Source organism: Lampetra fluviatilis, chromosome 56 (genome assembly GCF_964198595.1).
Source record: "Lampetra fluviatilis chromosome 56, kcLamFluv1.1, whole genome shotgun sequence".
NCBI lineage: Eukaryota > Metazoa > Chordata > Hyperoartia > Petromyzontiformes > Petromyzontidae > Lampetra > Lampetra fluviatilis.
The window spans coordinates 6,407,485-6,426,240 of record NC_136330.1 but is presented as its reverse complement, the minus strand read 5'-3'; the positions used below and the strand labels follow the sequence as shown (position 1 = coordinate 6,426,240).

Genomic DNA, 18,756 nt, shown 5'->3' with positions numbered 1-18,756 from the left:
TGCCAGGTGTGTAGTAAGGCCCTGCTGAGCTTATATTCTTAGGTTTTTTTCGGTAAAGTCACGTACGTTAAAAATAAAAATTAATTAAAGTAAAATAACAAATAACATAAAAATCACGACATTTCGGAGGCAACACAAGCTTCCGTCTTCAGGTGGAACCGTCACAGCACGATTGCTGTATCAAGTAAGAGCTGCATCAAGTAAGAGCTGTATCAAGTAAGAGCTGCATCAAGTAAGAGCTGCATCAAGTAAGAGCTGCATCAAGTAAGAGCTGCATCAAGTAAGAGCTGCATCAAGTAAGAGCCGTATCAAGTAAGAGCCGCATCAAGTAAGAGCCGCATCAAGTAAGAGCTGTATCAAGTAAGAGCTGCATCAAGTAAGAGCTGCATCAAGTAAGAGCCGTATCAAGTAAGAGCCGCATCAAGTAAGAGCTGCATCAAGTAAGAGCTGTATCAAGTAAGAGCTGCATCAAGTAAGAGCTGCATCAAGTAAGAGCCGTATCAAGTAAGAGCTGCATCAAGTAAGAGCTGCATCAAGTAAGAGCTGCATCAAGTAAGAGCTGTATCAAGTAAGAGCCGTATCAAGTAAGAGCTGCATCAAGTAAGAGCTGCATCAAGTAAGAGCCGTATCAAGTAAGAGCTGTATCAAGTAAGAGCTGTATCAAGTAAGAGCCGCATCAAGTAAGAGCTGCATCAAGTAAGAGCTGCATCAAGTAAGATCTGCATCAAGTAAGAGCTGTATCAAGTAAGAGCTGTATCAAGTAAGAGCCGTATCAAGTAAGAGCTGCATCAAGTAAGAGCTGCATCAAGTAAGAGCCGCATCAAGTAAGAGCCGTATCAAGTAAGAGCCGCATCAAGTAAGAGCTGCATCAAGTAAGAGCCGCATCAAGTAAGAGCTGCATCAAGTAAGAGCTGCATCAAGTAAGATCTGCATCAAGTAAGAGCTGTATCAAGTAAGAGCTGTATCAAGTAAGAGCCGTATCAAGTAAGAGCCGCATCAAGTAAGAGCTGCATCAAGTAAGATCTGCATCAAGTAAGAGCTGTATCAAGTAAGAGCTGTATCAAGTAAGAGCCGTATCAAGTAAGAGCTGCATCAAGTAAGATCTGCATCAAGTAAGAGCTGCATCAAGTAAGATCTGCATCAAGTAAGAGCCGCATCAAGTAAGAGCCGTATCAAGTAAGAGCTGCATCAAGTAAGATCTGCATCAAGTAAGAGCCGTATCAAGTAAGAGCTGTATCAAGTAAGAGCCGTATCAAGTAAGAGCCGCATCAAGTAAGAGCTGCATCAAGTAAGATCTGCATCAAGTAAGAGCTGTATCAAGTAAGAGCTGTATCAAGTAAGAGCCGTATCAAGTAAGAGCTGCATCAAGTAAGATCTGCATCAAGTAAGAGCTGTATCAAGTAAGAGCCGCATCAAGTAAGAGCTGCATCAAGTAAGATCTGCATCAAGTAAGAGCTGTATCAAGTAAGAGCCGTATCAAGTAAGAGCCGTATCAAGTAAGAGCTGTATCAAGTAAGAGCTGTATCAAGTAAGAGCTGTATCAAGTAAGAGCTGTATCAAGTAAGAGCTGCATCAAGTAAGAGCTGCATCAAGTAAGAGCTGCATCAAGTAAGAGCCGTATCAAGTAAGAGCTGTATCAAGTAAGAGCTGTATCAAGTAAGAGCTGTATCAAGTAAGAGCCGTATCAAGTAAGAGCCGCATCAAGTAAGAGCTGCATCATGTAAGAGCTGCATCAAGTAAGAGCTGCATCAAGTAAGAGCTGTATCAAGTAAGAGCCGTATCAAGTAAGAGCCGTATCAAGTAAGAGCCGTATCAAGTAAGAGCCGTATCAAGTAAGAGCTGCATCAAGTAAGAGCTGCATCAAGTAAGAGCTGCATCAAGTAAGAGCCGTATCAAGTAAGAGCTGTATCAAGTAAGAGCTGCATCAAGTAAGAGCTGCATCAAGTAAGAGCTGCATCAAGTAAGAGCTGCATCAAGTAAGAGCCGCATCAAGTAAGAGCTGTATCAAGTAAGAGCTGCATCAAGTAAGAGCTGCATCAAGTAAGAGCTGCATCAAGTAAGAGCTGCATCAAGTAAGAGCTGCATCAATTAAGAGCTGCATCAAGTAAGAGCCGTATCAAGTAAGAGCTGCATCAAGTAAGAGCTGCATCAAGTAAGAGCTGCATCAAGTAAGAGCTGCATCAAGTAAGAGCTGCATCAAGTAAGAGCTGTATCAAGTAAGAGCTGCATCAATTAAGAGCTGCATCAAGTAAGAGCTGTATCAAGTAAGAGCTGCATCAAGTAAGAGCTGCATCAAGTAAGAGCTGCATCAAGTAAGAGCCGTATCAAGTAAGAGCTGTATCAAGTAAGAGCCGTATCAAGTAAGAGCTGCATCAATTAAGAGCTGCATCAAGTAAGAGCTGCATCAAGTAAGAGCTGCATCAAGTAAGAGCTGCATCAAGTAAGAGCTGCATCAAGTAAGAGCTGTATCAAGTAAGAGCTGCATCAATTAAGAGCTGCATCAAGTAAGAGCTGCATCAAGTAAGAGCTGCATCAAGTAAGAGCTGCATCAAGTAAGAGCCGCATCAAGTAAGAGCCGTATCAAGTAAGAGCAATCGTGCTGTGACGGTTCTACCTGAAGACGGAAGCTTGTGTTGCCTTCGAAACGTCGTGATTTTTATTTTACTTTTATTAATTTAAATTTTCTACCTACGTGACTTTACCGAAAAAATCCTAAGAATATGAATCCTTGCAGTCAGGAAAGCTTCAAATCTAGCCCTCCTGAGCTTTTTCAGAAGCGACCCTGGATATCGCGAATGATGGCTCAGTGAAGTGGTGCTTGTCGTCTTCGCGTGGAAATGTATTGCAGCTAAATACTCTAAAGCACGTGACGTTGATTCTAAGTGCGGAGGGAAAAAGCGTGGGAAGCGGACAAGAATCTGCGTGACCGCGGAGAGAGAGAGAGACACGCAAACTCCATATAGGCGTCGTCAGGGTCGGGATCGAACCCACGACCTCCTGTAGACCAGGCGAGGTCGTTAACATCTCCGAGCCACCGTGATGATAATGAGAGGGAGACACGCAAACTCCAAATATACAGCAGCAGGCGTCAGGGTCGGGATCAAACCCACGACCTCCTGTATACCAGGCGAGGTAGTTAACATCTCCTAGCCACCGTGATGATGATGAGAGAGAGAGAGACACGCAAACTCCAAATAGGCATCGTCAGGGTCGGGATCGAACTCACGACCTCCTGTATACCAGGCGAGGTAGTTAACATCTCCTAGCCCACCGTGGTGATGATGAGAGAGAGAGAGACACGCAAACTCCAAATAGGCGTCGTCAGGGTCGGGATCGAACCCATGACCTCCTGTATACCAGGCGAGGCAGTCAACATCTCCCAGCCACCTTGATGATGATGATGAGAGAGAGACACGCAAACTCCAAATAGGCATCGTCAGGGTCGGGATCAAACCCACGACCTGTATACCAGGCGAGGTAGTTAACATCTCCTAGCCCACCGTGGTGATGATGAGAGAGAGAGAGACACGCAAACTCCAAATAGGCGTTGTCAGGGTCGGGATCGAACCCATGACCTCCTGTATACCAGGCGAGGCAGTCAACATCTCCCAGCCACCGTGATGATGATGATGAGAGAGAGACACGCAAACTCCAAATAGGCGTCGTCAGGGTCGGGATCGAACCCACGACCTCCTGTAGACCAGGCGAGGTAGTTAACATCTCCGAGCCACCGTGATGATGATGATGAGAGAGAGACACGCAAACTCCAAATAGGCATCGTCAGGGTCGGGATCGAACCCATGACCTCCTGTATACCAGGCGAGGTAGTTAACATCTCCTAGCCACCGTGATGATGATGATGAGAGAGACACGCAAACTCCAAATAGGCATCGTCAGGGTCGGGATCGAACCCATGACCTCCTGTATACCAGGCGAGGCAGTCAACATCTCCCAGCCACCCCGGTTGGGCGTCGGGGGCGCGGGTCAGGGGTCGAGAGCGGATGGCTGGTGGTGGGATTTGGGTGAAAGCGCCACGTCCAGGTGACGTCGTGGGTCCGGGGTGCAGGGATTTGGGTGAAAGCGTGACGTTAAAGGCCTACTTGTTTGCATTGTGTTCGTGTATCCGTCCCTGTGTCTGTCTGTGTGTATGTGTGTGTCTGAGTGTGTGTGTTTGGGTGTGTGCGTGTGTCTTGTGTTCTCTGCGTGTGTGTGTGCGCATGTGTGTACGTGTGTGTGTGTGTGTCTGTGTGTTTGCCCGTGTGTGTCTGCGTGCGTGTGCCCGAGTGTGTGTGCATGCGTGCTTACGTGTGCGCGTGTGTATATCTGTGCGTGTGTGTGTGTGTGCGTGCTTACGTGTGCGCGTGTGTGTGTCTGTGCGTGCGTGTGTGTGTGCTTGTGAGGCAGACGTTCCGTACGGAGGGCTTCATGGCGCTCTACAAGGGCTTCTGGCCCAACTGGCTCCGGCTGGGACCTTGGAACATCATTGTATCCTTAAATATCATCATCAGCAGCAGCAGCAGCAGTGCCATCATCATCATCATTCGCTGCATCATTATCGACAGCAGCATATACTGAAATCTCAACATCATGATCATCATCACCACCACCACGATCACAGTCACTCACATCTCAACATCATCACCACGATCAGTCACTGACATCTCAACATCATCATCATCACCACGATCAGTCACTGACATCTCAACATCATCATCATCACCACGATCACAGTCACTCGCATCTCAACATCATCATCATCACCACGATCACAGTCACTGACATCTCAACATCATCATCATCACCACGATCACAGTCACTGACATTTCATCATCATCACCACCACGATCAGTCACTGACATCTCAACATCAACATCATCACCACGATCACAGTCACTCGCATCTCAACATCATCATCACCACGATCACAGTCACTGACATCTCAACATCATCATCATCATCACCACGATCACAGTCACTGACATTTCATCATCATCACCACCACGATCAGTCACTGACATCTCAACATCAACATCATCACCACGATCACAGTCACTCGCATCTCAACATCATCATCATCACCACGATCACAGTCACTGACATTTCATCATCATCACCACCACGATCAGTCACTGACATCTCAACATCAACATCATCACCACGATCACAGTCATTGACATCTCAACATCAACATCATCACCACGATCACAGTCATTGACATCTCAACATCATCATCATCACGATCACAGTCATTGACATCTCAACATCATCATCATCACCACGATCAGTCACTCGCATCTCAACATCATCATCATCACCACGATCACAGTCATTGACATCTCAACATCATCATCATCACGATCACAGTCACTGACATCTCAACATCATCATCATCATCATCACCACGATCACAGTCACTGACATTTCATCATCATCACCACCACGATCAGTCACTGACATCTCAACATCAACATCATCACCACGATCACAGTCACTCGCATCTCAACATCATCATCATCACCACGATCACAGTCACTGACATTTCATCATCATCACCACCACGATCAGTCACTGACATCTCAACATCAACATCATCACCACGATCACAGTCATTGACATCTCAACATCAACATCATCACCACGATCACAGTCATTGACATCTCAACATCATCATCATCACGATCACAGTCATTGACATCTCAACATCAACATCATCACCACGATCAGTCACTCGCATCTCAACATCATCATCATCACCACGATCACAGTCATTGACATCTCAACATCATCATCATCACGATCACAGTCACTCACATCTCAACATCATCATCATCACCACGATCAGTCACTGACATCTCAACATGATGATCATCATCATCAGCACGATCACAGTCACTGACATTTCATCATCATCATCGCCACGATCAGTCACTGACATCTCAACATCATCATCATCCTCACCACGATCAGTCACTGACATCTCAACATCATCATCATCACCACGATCACAGTCACTGACATCTCATCATCATCATCATCACCACGATCAGTCACTGACATCTCAACATGATGATCATCATCATCACCACGATCACAGTCACTGACATTTCATCATCATCATCACCACGATCACAGTCACTGACATCTCAACATCATCATCATCACCACGATCACAGTCACTGACATCTCATCATCATCATCATCACCACGATCAGTCACTGACATCTCAACATGATGATCATCATCATCACCACGATCACAGTCACTGACATTTCATCATCATCATCACCACGATCACAGTCACTCACATCTCAATATCATCATCACCATGATCACAGTCGCTGACATCTCAACATCATCATCACCATGATCACAGTCACTGACATCTCAACATCATCATCACCATGATCACAGTCATTGACATCTCAACATCATCATCATCACGATCACAGTCACTCACATCTCAACATCAACATCATCACCACGATCACAGTCACTCACATCTCAACATCATCATCACCACGATCAGTCACTGACATCTCAACATGATGATCATCATCATCACCACGATCAGTCACTGACATCTCAACATCATCATCACCACGATCAAAGTCACTCACATCTCAACATCATCATCATCACGATCACAGTCACTGACATCTCAACATCATCATCACCACCACGATCACAGTCACTCACATCTCAACATGCTCATCTTCATCATCGTCGTCGTAATCGTCGTTGAAAGACGGTGACTGTATAGGCGAGTTTAACACGTAGGCTTCCGCGAGGAATATCCACAATACAGTTTTTTTGGATTAGATCGCGTGAATATAAATGTGTCGTTAAACCCGCCACCACCCGGCAAAGCCAATTAGTGAGGTTTGTCTCGTAATTGGAACTTGTCAATTCGTTACTAGTTCAGCACACTGGTGTGTTGGAGAGTAACCTCACAACATGTAAATGTTGTGGGGTTACTGACAAACCTTACTAATTGTTTACACCATTGGAACCTCATTTGCCAGTAAAAAATATGATCATTGTTTTTTTACCCTTCTATCTGTCAACAAAACTGACACCTTTTTTACAAGGAGTCATGTTTGCATAGACCACAATACCTACAGTCATAATGCAAACAAAAAACATAACTCTGATAATGTATGTGCACTGTTCAAGGACTGTTCAAGGACAGTGCATACATTATCAGAGTTATGTTTTTGGTTTGCATTATGACTGCAGGTATTGTGGTCAATGCAAACATGACTCCTTGTAAAAAAGGTGTCAGTTTTGTTGCCAGATAGAAGGGTAAAAAAACAATTATCTTACTAATTGTCTGTCAGGTGGTGGCGGGTATTAACGACACATTTATATTTGCGCGATCTAACGCAAAAAAAAAACCTCATGTATAAGTGATGTTGCTCTGCCAAAATTCATTCGTTCGGTAATTCGTTAATTCCCGCGTGCGTGCCATTGTCGATGGGGTCCATTCCCTGACTCGAATGTTCCCCGACACCGCCGCCCATGCTCAGTTCTTCATCACGTACGAGCAGTTGAAGAAACTGAACTTGTGAAGACGAGGAGGAGGTGGAGGACGGAGGAAGAGGAGGGGCAGTAGAGGAAGAGGAGGTGGATGAGGAGGAGGAGGAAGACAAAGTGGAGAGTGATGCTTCTTCGTGCTTCAACCTCAAGGAGCGCGAAGTTGAGCTTGGGGGCACGCGGCGCACGAGCAAAGTGAGGAACTGACTCGGGGAAGTTCGCAAAAACTCCGCTGAACGTTTCACGGCATCTGGTCGACCGATCTGCCGGTCGGTTGGACTGCATCCCATCGAAACGCGTGCCACGTTTGGCGAGACGTTAACTTTTTTACGTTACAAAGGCAGCTTGCAAGGTTCGGCAGAGATGCGGTGGGATGTGGTCGCATTTAGCCCATCAGCGTCGTTGTCCCTCCGGGGTGGATAAAAAACCCCCAACATCGGAACGTGGAGTTTCCACCACCGGCTCAGCGGAGCATGTCAACAGGAGACAAACACCACCCGATGCTTCGACACTCGTCAGATTGCACGATGTCTGTGGCATCGGTCATTGTGGTTTATTTATTGAACGAGTCCACGGCTTTGACACATTCGCGAAACATAACGCACCATAGCCATCCCGTCAGCGATGGGGAACGTAGGCACTGAGGTGGCTAGGAGATGTTAACAACCTCGCCCGGTATACAGGAGGTCGTGGGTTCGATCCCAACCGTGACGTCTGCTGTGTATTTGGAGTTTGCTTGTTTCTCTCTCATCATCATGGTGGCCAGGAGATGTTAACTACCTCGCCTGGTATACAGGAGGTCGTGGGTTCGATCCCGACGCTGACGCCTGCTGCTGTATATTTGGAGTTTGCGTGTCTCTCTCTCTCATCATCATCATGATGGCCACGATGCCTGGTGTCTCTTGAGAGTCTGCGTCTCTCTCGCCGTGGTCGCGTGGATTTATCTCCGGGGTCTTCCGTTTTTTCCCTCCACGCTTAAAATCAACGTCACTCGTTGAGAGTTTTTGGCTGCTGCTCTAAATTTCCACGCCGTCTTATTCCACCACATGTCCGGCCAGCCTGGAAGAGTAGGCCAAGTACAACGCCAGAGCATTGGTCGGCAAACTTATGACGGCTCCATAAGGCACTGCTTCGTGTGTGACGTTATTTATGAAGGACTCTCCGTCTCGTATTTAATGCACGGCTATTGGAACACAGTGACGACGTCTCTACTTACGAATGAGTTTTGCTACGGAGGTTTCTGTTCGTAAGTCCCAACTTTACTCCGGTCGATTCCAAACGTGTTGTATGCTGTGTACACTAAACACGGGGGAATGGCTTTAAAAGGTGTATAATCTGTAGATGTAGATGCCACTGGTTCTTCACGTTCTGCAGATGTAGGTGCCACTGGTTCTTCACGTTCTGTAGATGCCACTGGTTCTTCACGTTCCGCAGATGTAGGTGCCACTGGTTCCTCACGTTCTGTAGATGTAGATGCCACTGGTTCTTCACGTTCTGTAGATGTAGATGCCACCAGTTCTTCACGTTCTGCAGATGTAGACGCCACTGGTTCTTCACGTTCTGCAGATGTAGATGCCACTGATTCTTCACGTTCTGTAGATGTAGACGCCACTGGTTCTTCACGTTCTGCAGATGTAGATGCCACTGGTTCTTCACGTTCTGCAGATGTAGATGCCACTGGTTCTTCACGTTCTGCAGATGTAGACTCCACTGGTTCTTCACGTTCTGCAGATGTAGATGCCACTGGTTCTTCACGTTCTGCAGATGTAGACTCCACTGGTTCTTCACGTTCTGCAGATGTAGATGCCACTGGTTCTTCACGTTCTGCAGATGTAGACGCCACTGGTTCTTCACATTCTGCAGATGTAGACTCCACTGGTTCTTCACGTTCCGCAGATGTAGGTGCCACTGGTTCTTCACGTTCTGCAGATGTCATTGTCACTGGTCTTTCATGTTCTGCAGATGTAGATGCCACTGGTTCTTCACATTCTGCAGATGTAGATGCCACTGGTTCTTCACGTTCTGCAGATGTAGATGCCACTGGTTCTTCACGTTCTGCAGATGTCATTGTAACTGGTCTTTCATGTTCTGCAGATGTAGATGCCACTGGTTCTTCACATTCTGCAGATGTAGATGCCACTGGTTCTTCACGTTCTGCAGATGTAGATGCCACTGGTTCTTCACGTTCTGCAGATGTCATTGTAACTGGTCTTTCATGTTCTGAAGATGTAGATGCCACTGGTTCTTCACGTTATGCAGATGTATATGCCACTGGTTATTCACGTTCTGTAGATGTAGACGCCACTGGTTCTTCACATTCTGCAGATGTAGATGCCACTGGTTCTTCACGTTCTGCAGATGTCATTGTCACTGGTCTTTCATGTTCTGCAGATGTAGATGCAACTGGTTCTTCACGTTCTGCAGATGTAGATGCCACTGGTTCTTCACATTCTGCAGATGTAGATGCCACTGGTTCTTCACGTTCTGCAGATGTAGATGCCACTGGTTCTTCACGTTCTGCAGATGTCATTGTAACTGGTCTTTCATGTTCTGAAGATGTAGATGCCACTGGTTCTTCACGTTCTGCAGATGTTGATGCCACTGGTTCTCATGTTCTGCAGATGTAGATACCACTGGTTCTTCACGTTCTGCAGATGTAGGTGCCACTGGTTCTTCACGTTCTGCAGATGTCATTGTCACTGGTCTTTCATGTTCTGCAGATGTAGATGCAACTGGTTCTTCACATTCTGCAGATGTAGATGCCATTGGTTCTTCACATTCTGCAGATGTAGATGCCACTGGTTCTTCACGTTCTGCAGATGTAGATGCCACTGGTTCTTCACGTTATGCAGATGTAGATGCCACTGGTTCTTCACGTTCTGCAGATGTTGATGCCACTGGTTCTCATGTTCTGCAGATGTAGATACCACTGGTTCTTCACGTTCTGCAGATGTAGGTGCCACTGGTTCTTCACGTTCTGCAGATGTAGATGCCATTGGTTCTTCACGTTCTGCAGATGTAGATGCCACTGGTTCTTCACGTTCTGCAGATGTGGATGCCACTGGTTCTTCACGTTCTGCAGATGTAGATGCCACTGGTTCTTCACGTTCTGCAGATGTAGATGCCACTGGTTCTTCATGTTCTGCAGATGTAGATGCCACTGGTTCTTCACGTTCTGCAGATGTAGATGGCACTGGTTCTTACGTTATGCAGATGTAGATGCCACTGGTTCTTCACGTTCTGCAGATGTAGATGCTACTGGTTCTTCACGTTCTGCAGATGTAGATGCCACTGATTCTTCAGGTTCTGTAGATGTAGATGCCACTGATTCTTCACGTTCTGCAGATGTAGATGCCACTGGTTCTTCACGTTCTGCAGGTGTAGATGCCACTAGTTCTTCACGTTCTGCAGATGTAGATGCCACTGGTTCGTCACGTTCTGCAGATGTAGATGCCACTGGTTCTTCACGTTCTGCAGGTGTAGATGCCACTAGTTCTTCACGTTCTGCAGATGTAGATGCCACTGGTTCTTCACGTTCTGTAGATGTAGATGCCACTGGTTCTTTACGTTCTGCAGATGTCATTGTCACTGGTCTTTCATGTTCTGCAGATGTAGATGCCACCAGTTCTTCACGTTCTGCAGATGTAGACCCTACTGGTTCTTCATTTTCTGCAGATGTAATTTCCACCACCGCCATCTATTGTGCGGGGCAGTCGAACTTACGACTGTCGGTCCGAACAGGCAACTGGACGTAGGGACATGGTTTGTTCGTATCTCTGAAAGTTCCTAAGTCGAATGTTCGTAAGTAGAGGCGTCCCTGTATTGAGATGTTTTCTTTTTTACCGAATGCGGTAGAAAAATAATGCCTCTATCTTGTCATGTTTTGGTTTTGCCCCCCTGACCCCTTCACTGGAGGGGGCCTCTCCCCCTCCAGTGGTGGTGTTGACCCCTTTGGTCAGCGGTGGTGGCGTGAGCGCGAAGTTTCAGGGCTGCACCATTACCACGTTTCCCTCCCCCCCCCCCCCCACCTTGTCCCAGACGATGACGAGGTGACCCGTGCTTCCAATTCACCAAAATTCGAAAGTTTCGATTTCTAAAGTTGCAAAAGCTTTTTTTTTATTATGTTTACGGGTTTTCAGTTTACGTGGCCAGAGCACAGAGCGTGTTACGTCGATCGTAGCAAGAAAAGAAAGATGTGAGGTAGGATTTGTCGCAAACCCTGAATAAATTAGACGGTCTACGATATTGGGGCGGGTCATGAAGTTACGATAAATCTTTCGGAGTGCCCGACGTCACGCGTGTAGATATTGATCTTAAACGGTAACATCAAGACCAAATGGCTCCAACATTTCTATCGATATTGGTATAATCAATTGTGATACCATCAGTAACATCAACACGCTGACTCTGGTCATGGACTGGCTTAAACACATGCAGCGATGATGTCATGGCAGCCATGTTGCATGGGGGACCTCGTGGCAGCCATGTTGCATGGGGGTCCTCGTGGCAGCCATGTTGCATGGGGGTCCTCGTGGCAGCCATGTTGCATGGGGGTCCTCGTGGCAGCCATGTTGCATGGGGGTCCTCGTGGCAGCCATGTTGCATGGGGGTCCTCGTGGCAGCCATGTTGCATGGGGGTCCTCGTGGCAGCCATGTTGCATGGGGGTCCTCGTGGCAGCCATGTTGCATGGGGGTCCTCGTGGCAGCCATGTTGCATGGGGGTCGTCGTGGCAGCCATGTTGCATGGGGGTCCTCGTGGCAGCCATGTTGCATGGGGGTCCTCGTGGCAGCCATCTTGCATGCGGGTCCTCGTGACAGCCATGTTGCATGGGGGTCCTCGTGACAGCCATGTTGCATGGGGGTCCTCGTGGAAACTGATTGGCTGGTGCTGTGGGAGTGATGGTACAGTCCTCTACAATGCCCGTATTTACTTCGACTTAACATCCGTTTTTCACTTACAGCCAATTTACACGCTCGCAACCTTCTTGCCGCCTGCCACGCTTGCGAGGAAATCTTAAGAGAACGTTGCGAGCTCTGGGCCCTGGCCATTTTAAACGGATCCCTGCCGTGGTCGCTGCCCAGCGGACAGTCGGCGGACACCGATTGGCCCCCTGCCATGGGAACGTGGAATTTCGTGCAGGCATGAGATACGACGATTGTTTTAAAGCTTGACGCTGTTATTGGTTGTTCATGTTGCCAGTGTGATGTATGTGTGTGCCTGCCGCGACTGTATTTGAGCGAGGATTAGACTGTCGAGTTTGAATGTATAAATGTCATCCATAAGAGGTTGTTTTGGGTTAGATCTCGCGAATACAAATGTGTCGTTAAACCCACCACCACCCGACACGGCCAATTAGTAAGGTTTGTCACGCAAACAGAACGTGCCAATTTATAACAAAGGTTTTTGGGTTTAGATCGCGCGAATATAAACGTGTCGTAACCCTCCACCACCCCGCCACAGCCAGCAAGGTTTGTCACGTAAACAACGCGCCGATTAGTGACCACTTCAGCGCGCCCGGTGTGTTGGAGAGTAGTCCAAATTAACTCCACAGAGTTAATCCGCAACATTTACTCTCCCACACACCGGTGGGCTGACGTATTCACTAATCGGCGCGTTGTTTACGTGACGAACCTTGCTGGCTGTGTCGGGTGGTGGAGGGTTACGACACGTATATACTCGCGCGATCTAAACCAGAAAAACCTTTGTTGTGAATAATATTGGTCGCGAAAGTCAACGTGTTAAAACAGAACAGGCCAATTCGTTACTAGTACAACACACCGGTGCGTTGGAGAGCAACATTTTATTTTCGTGACAAACCTTACTTATTGTCTATCTGGGTGGTGGCAGGTTTAACGCAGAGGTCGAAAACGGGTTTTGATTCCTTACCCGTACCCGGCCGCACCAGGGTCGCAAATGGTTAGCCGTTCCCTACCCGTACCCTACCCGAAATGAGTGACAAACGGTTACTCACCAGTGACTCACGGCCTACCCGGACCCGTACCCGGCCGCACCAGGGTCGCAAACGGCTACCCGGCTACCCGTACCTGGTCGGGTAGGGTACGGGTATCGGGTACCCGGTTGCGACCTCTGGTTTAACGACACATTTACCCGATCTAACCAAAAACAAGCCTACATTATAGATGATATTGGTCGCGAAAGCCTGCTACGTGTTAAACTATATCTTGTTTTAGTATTTATTGAGACGGCCATTGTAGTGGCATTCAGATCTAGGTTAGCAACCAAGAGGAAGACCTGATGGCCAGTTGGTGGTGATGATTATGGTGATGATGATGGTGGAGGAGGCTTGTGAAGTACGCTGCTGCTGCTGGGCAGTTGGAGGCAGTCGCCCTCCAGCAGCAACAGCGGAGGGAACGGAGGAGTGACGCTCACGACAACGAGCGGAACGCCGGATGGCTAAAACGCACCAAAGTTGTCACAGTTACATTTTGGGGGCCTTTCGTCTCAGTCCGCCAACCCATGGCACCACTTGGGGTCTGTCCCGTGACCTGTCAGCCAGCAAGCCTTCAATTCACGTGACGGCCTGGCACGGGAGCCGTGGTGACATCACCGTCACTTAATAGCGAATGGCGGGGGTATTGGTCATGGTGATGATTGTGGTGGTGGTGATGGTGGCGATGATGTTCCTTGAAGGGACTTAACCACCTGTGCAATCGTCCAGGCACCTGGCAGAGGTCAAGTGGCGATGGCGTCTTTCACGGTGGTCGTGGGTTGACCCCCTGCGTCTTGAACCTGATCGGCCTATCGGTAGACGTTCAGTGTGTGAGGTTATTCTGTTACCGTTATAACGCGATTGAGTGGACCATCGCTGCCTTTTGGCGTCTTGAATTAAACGTCCGTACGCACATCGCCGCCACTTCGTGAAAACGAGGGCGCAATGAGGAGGTGGCCGAGTGACTTGGAGGTCACCAATCCTGAGCCGGCACAGCCTGAGGCCCTGGTTTCCAATCCGGTTTTACGGCTCGGTCACCAGTGGCTTGTATAGACGCACAGACTCGCACAGAGACCCATAGACTTACCTAGAGACCCGTAGACTCGCATAGAGACCAGTAGACTCACATAGAGACTCGTAGACTCTCATAGAGACCCACAGACTCGCACAGAGACCCGTAGACTTGCATAGAGACCCACAGACTCGCATAGAGAACAGTAGACTCGCATAGAGACCCGTAGACTCGCAGAGACCCATAGACTCGCATAGAGACCCATAGACTCGCATAGAGACCCGTAGACTCGCATAGAGACCCGTAGACTCGCATAGAGACCCGTAGACTCGCACAGAGACCCGTAGACTCGCATAGAGACCCGTAGACTCGCAGAGACCCGTAGACTTGCATAGAGACCCATAGACTTGCATAGAGACCCATAGACTCGCATAGAGACCCATAGACTCCCAGAAACCCATAGACTCACATAGAGGCCCAAAGACTTGCTTAAAGACCCGTAGATTCACATAAAGACCCATAGACTAGCATAGAAACCCATAGGTTCCCATCGAGATCAAGATACACCCATAGAGACCCGTGGACTCGCGCACAGACTGGGTTTGTGATCATGCCACGTCTTGATACGATTGTGTTTGCACTCCACGCGTTCAAATTCCGACCGCGGTGACACGCGGTCTGAGCCGTCCCTGGGGCGACGGCAAATTGGGGCGACTGCCCCGGGCCCCGCGCGTTCCAGTACGGGGGGGGCTGGACCTAGGCCCCGCACCTCCCCCCCGCGGTGTCGTCTTGCCTCGGGCTTGATGTTTGCTCGCAGTGGCGAGATCGTAACTCTCTTTCCTGGTATGCAGGAGGTCTCGTGGGTTCGATCCCCAGACCTTGTGACGTGCGCTGTATATTCTTAGGTTTTTTCGGTAAAGTCACGTAGGTAAAAAATATTTAATTAATAAAAGTAAAATAAATATTAAATAAAAATCACGACGTTAGCTGTATCAAGTGATGCAGCAATCGTGCTGTGACTTCCACCTGAAGACGGAAGCTTGTGTTGCCTCCGAAACGTCGTGATTTTTATTTTATTTTTAAATCCTTTATATTAAGTTCACTTGCTTGCTTGCTTAGGACCGTGCAAATATTTCGGTCGTGTTTTAACCCACTTCCCGTGATCCAATCGAGCTGACATTTTGCACACAGACTCGTTGTGCGTGACAATTTATTTTCGTGAAAATTTTTTTCCAAAATTTGACACTTTTTAGGAAAAAATAAATTATATTTAATTACCAATTGCTTAATGGTGGCAGGCAATCATCTGACCCATAGGTGGCAGCCATGTCAAGCCAGAGGACGAGAGGACTCTAGCCGCCACGCATATAAAGGATTTATAGTGAAAAACTTTGTTTTTACGGGTTAATTTTTACTTTTATTAATTTTAATTTTTTACCTTCGTGACTTTACCAAAAAAACCTAAGAATATGAATCCTTGCAGTCACGAAAGCTTCAAATCTAGAATTAGTGCGCTGTATAGTTTGGAGTTTGCAGGTTCTCTCCCCGCGGTCGCGTGGATTTCTATCCAGGTCCTCCGATTAATCTCTCCAACGTCACACGTTTGGAGTATTTCGCTACGTTTCCACGCGATGGCGATGATATGAACGCCACTTTGTTGAGCCATCGTTTGTTGATAGCCAGGTCGCTTATATATTTAAGACAAAATAGCTACATAGTGGGCCTTTAACTGGTAAAATAACAATTTTTTTTGTTTATCTTGAATCATTGCCTCACTTGATGCAGCTAATTCGGCTGTGACGGTCCCACCTGATGACGGAGACTTGTGTTGCCTCCGAAACGTCGTGATTTTTTTTTTCATTAATTTTGATGTTTTACCTACGTGACTCTACCGAAAAAACCTAGGAATATGATTCCTTGCAGTCACGAAAGCTTCAAATCTAGAATTTTTTTGTTTAGTTTAAATGTTTTCAATGATGCATGGGTAACAGCGTGCTTTTTGTTTTTAAGTTACCGAGCGTTGTCTTATTATTGCTATCATCGCTGCGTACTGAAGAAAGTCCAATTAAACTATTGAAATGCTCGAGCACGTGGGCTGCTGACGTCACTCGTCGTCACAACACAGGTGGCACGTGACCCGCATCGCAGGTGGCACGTGACCTTCATTCAGGTGGCACGTGACCCGCATCGCAGGTGGCACGTGACCTTCATTCAGGTGGCACGTGACCTGCATCGTAGGTAGGTGGCATATTCATATCTTTATTCGCGTCATCGGTTTATTCCATTATATATATACATACATATGTTTTTATTATCATTACATATACTGTGTAATCTATGAGTGTCCAACGCACAATGCATAATCTTCACAGCATATATAACGCCTCCGTCCCATCTCTGTCTCTCCACGGGGTAAAAGTGCATCTTTATCGGCAGCAATTGCTTCAAGCAAAGTCTGACTCTGCTGCTGATGATGATGATGAGGCAGTGAAAAGTCAAACCCAGCCTCCGACCTATAAACATCTGGGCAGATTAAATTTCGATTTAAAGCTTCTTTCGTGACTGCAGGGATTCATCTTCTTGGTTCTTTCGGTAAAGTCACGTAGAAGGGAAGTAATAAAATAATAAAAATAAAACATGATAAAATTTCGATTTAAAGCTTTCGTGACTGCAGGGATTCATCTTCTTGGTTCTTTCGGTAAAGTCACGTAGAAGGGAAATAATAAAATAATAAAAATAAAACATAATAAAATTTCGATTTAAAGCTTTCGTGACTGCAGGGATTCATCTTCTTGGTTCTTTCGGTAAAGTCACGTAGAAGGGAAATAATAAAATAATAAAAATAAAACATAAAATTTCGATTTAAAGCTTTCGTGACTGCAGGGATTCGTCTTCTTGGTTCTTTCGGTAAAGTCACGTAGAAGGGAAATAATAAAAAAATAAAACATAATAAAATTTCTATTTAAAGCTTTCGTGACTGCAGGGATTCATCTTCTTGGTTCTTTCGGTAAAGTCACGTAGAAGGGAAGTAATCAAATAATAAAAATAAAACAAACAAATTTCGATTTAAAGCTTTCGTGACTGCAGGGATTCATCTTCTTGGTTCTTTCGGTAAAGTCACGTAGAAGGGAAGTCATAAAAAAATCAAACAATAATTCTCACGACGTTTCGGCCACAACGCACAAGCAGCCGTCCTCAGCTTGGTGGTGTTTCATTCTTCACCTGAGGACGGCTGCTTGCGTTGTGGCCGAAACGTCGTGACAATTATTTTTTTCTTTTTATTATTTTATTATTTCCCTTCTACGTGACTTTACCGAAAGAACCAAGAAGATCTGGGCAGTTTCACCAGCAATTGATTCAAGCAAAGTCTGACTCTACTGCTGATGAGCCAGTGAAAAGTCGAAACCAGCCTCCGGCCAGAGGTCGCAAACGGGTTTTGATTCCTTACCCGTACCCGGCCACACCAGGGTCGCAAACGGGTACCTGTACCCTACCCGATTCCCGGCTACCCGTACCCGGCCGGGTATCTAGTAGGGTACGGGTACCCAATTGCGACCTCTGGGATGAAGCCATGTTGCAGGCGCGGGTGGGTTGATTCTAGGAACTTGAATTGTGAGAAGAGACAAGACGTTGGGAAATGAGTGACAAACGGTGACTCACCGGTGACTCACGGCCTACCCGTACCCGGCCGGGTACAGGTAGCCGGGTATCGGGTAGGGTACGGGTATCGGGTACCCGATTGCGACCTCTGGGATGAAGCCACGTTGCAGGCGCGGGTGGGTTGATTCTAGGAACTTGAATTGTGAGAAGAGACAAGACGTTGGGAAATGAGTGACAAACGGTGACTCACCGGTGACTCACGGCCTACCCGTACCCGGCCGGGTACAGGTAGCCGGGTATCGGGTAGGGTACGGGTATCGGGTACCCGATTGCGACCTCTGCCTCCGGCGTATAAACATCTGGGCAGTTTCACCAGAAATTTCTTCAAGAAAAGTCTGACTGCTGCTGCTGCTGATGAGCCAGTGAAAAGTCGAAACCGGTCCCGAGTTTGTACTCGTGTGCTTACGTATCCCTTAGTGGCGGGTGGGACGCGTGTTTTGTACGTTACATCCGCATGTTTTTAATCTGTACGCGTAGAGAAAGAGATGTGGAGGAGGCATTAATGATTTAAACTATTAACATTCTCCACGACGACGGCTATATATATTATTCTTTTCACAGGTCACTTCCCCAGTGTGTTGAGACACAAAACATTCGATT

At 47.1% G+C, this 18,756-nt stretch overlaps 1 protein-coding gene across 2 annotated transcripts in view; it reads left to right on the top strand.

Annotated features, from left to right (window-relative positions):
• Positions 1-16,582, top strand: part of LOC144950148 (kidney mitochondrial carrier protein 1-like) — a 58,049-nt gene extending 41,467 nt beyond the window's left edge. For both annotated transcript variants that reach the window (XM_078880210.1, XM_078880211.1), the window contains 2 exons: positions 4,405-4,485; positions 7,527-16,582. In XM_078880210.1, the coding sequence (XP_078736336.1) occupies positions 4,405-4,485; positions 7,527-7,568 (123 nt within the window). In that variant the 3' untranslated portion in view covers positions 7,569-16,582. The remainder of the gene's footprint in view (positions 1-4,404; positions 4,486-7,526) is intronic.
• Positions 16,583-18,756: the final 2,174 nt, after the last annotated feature.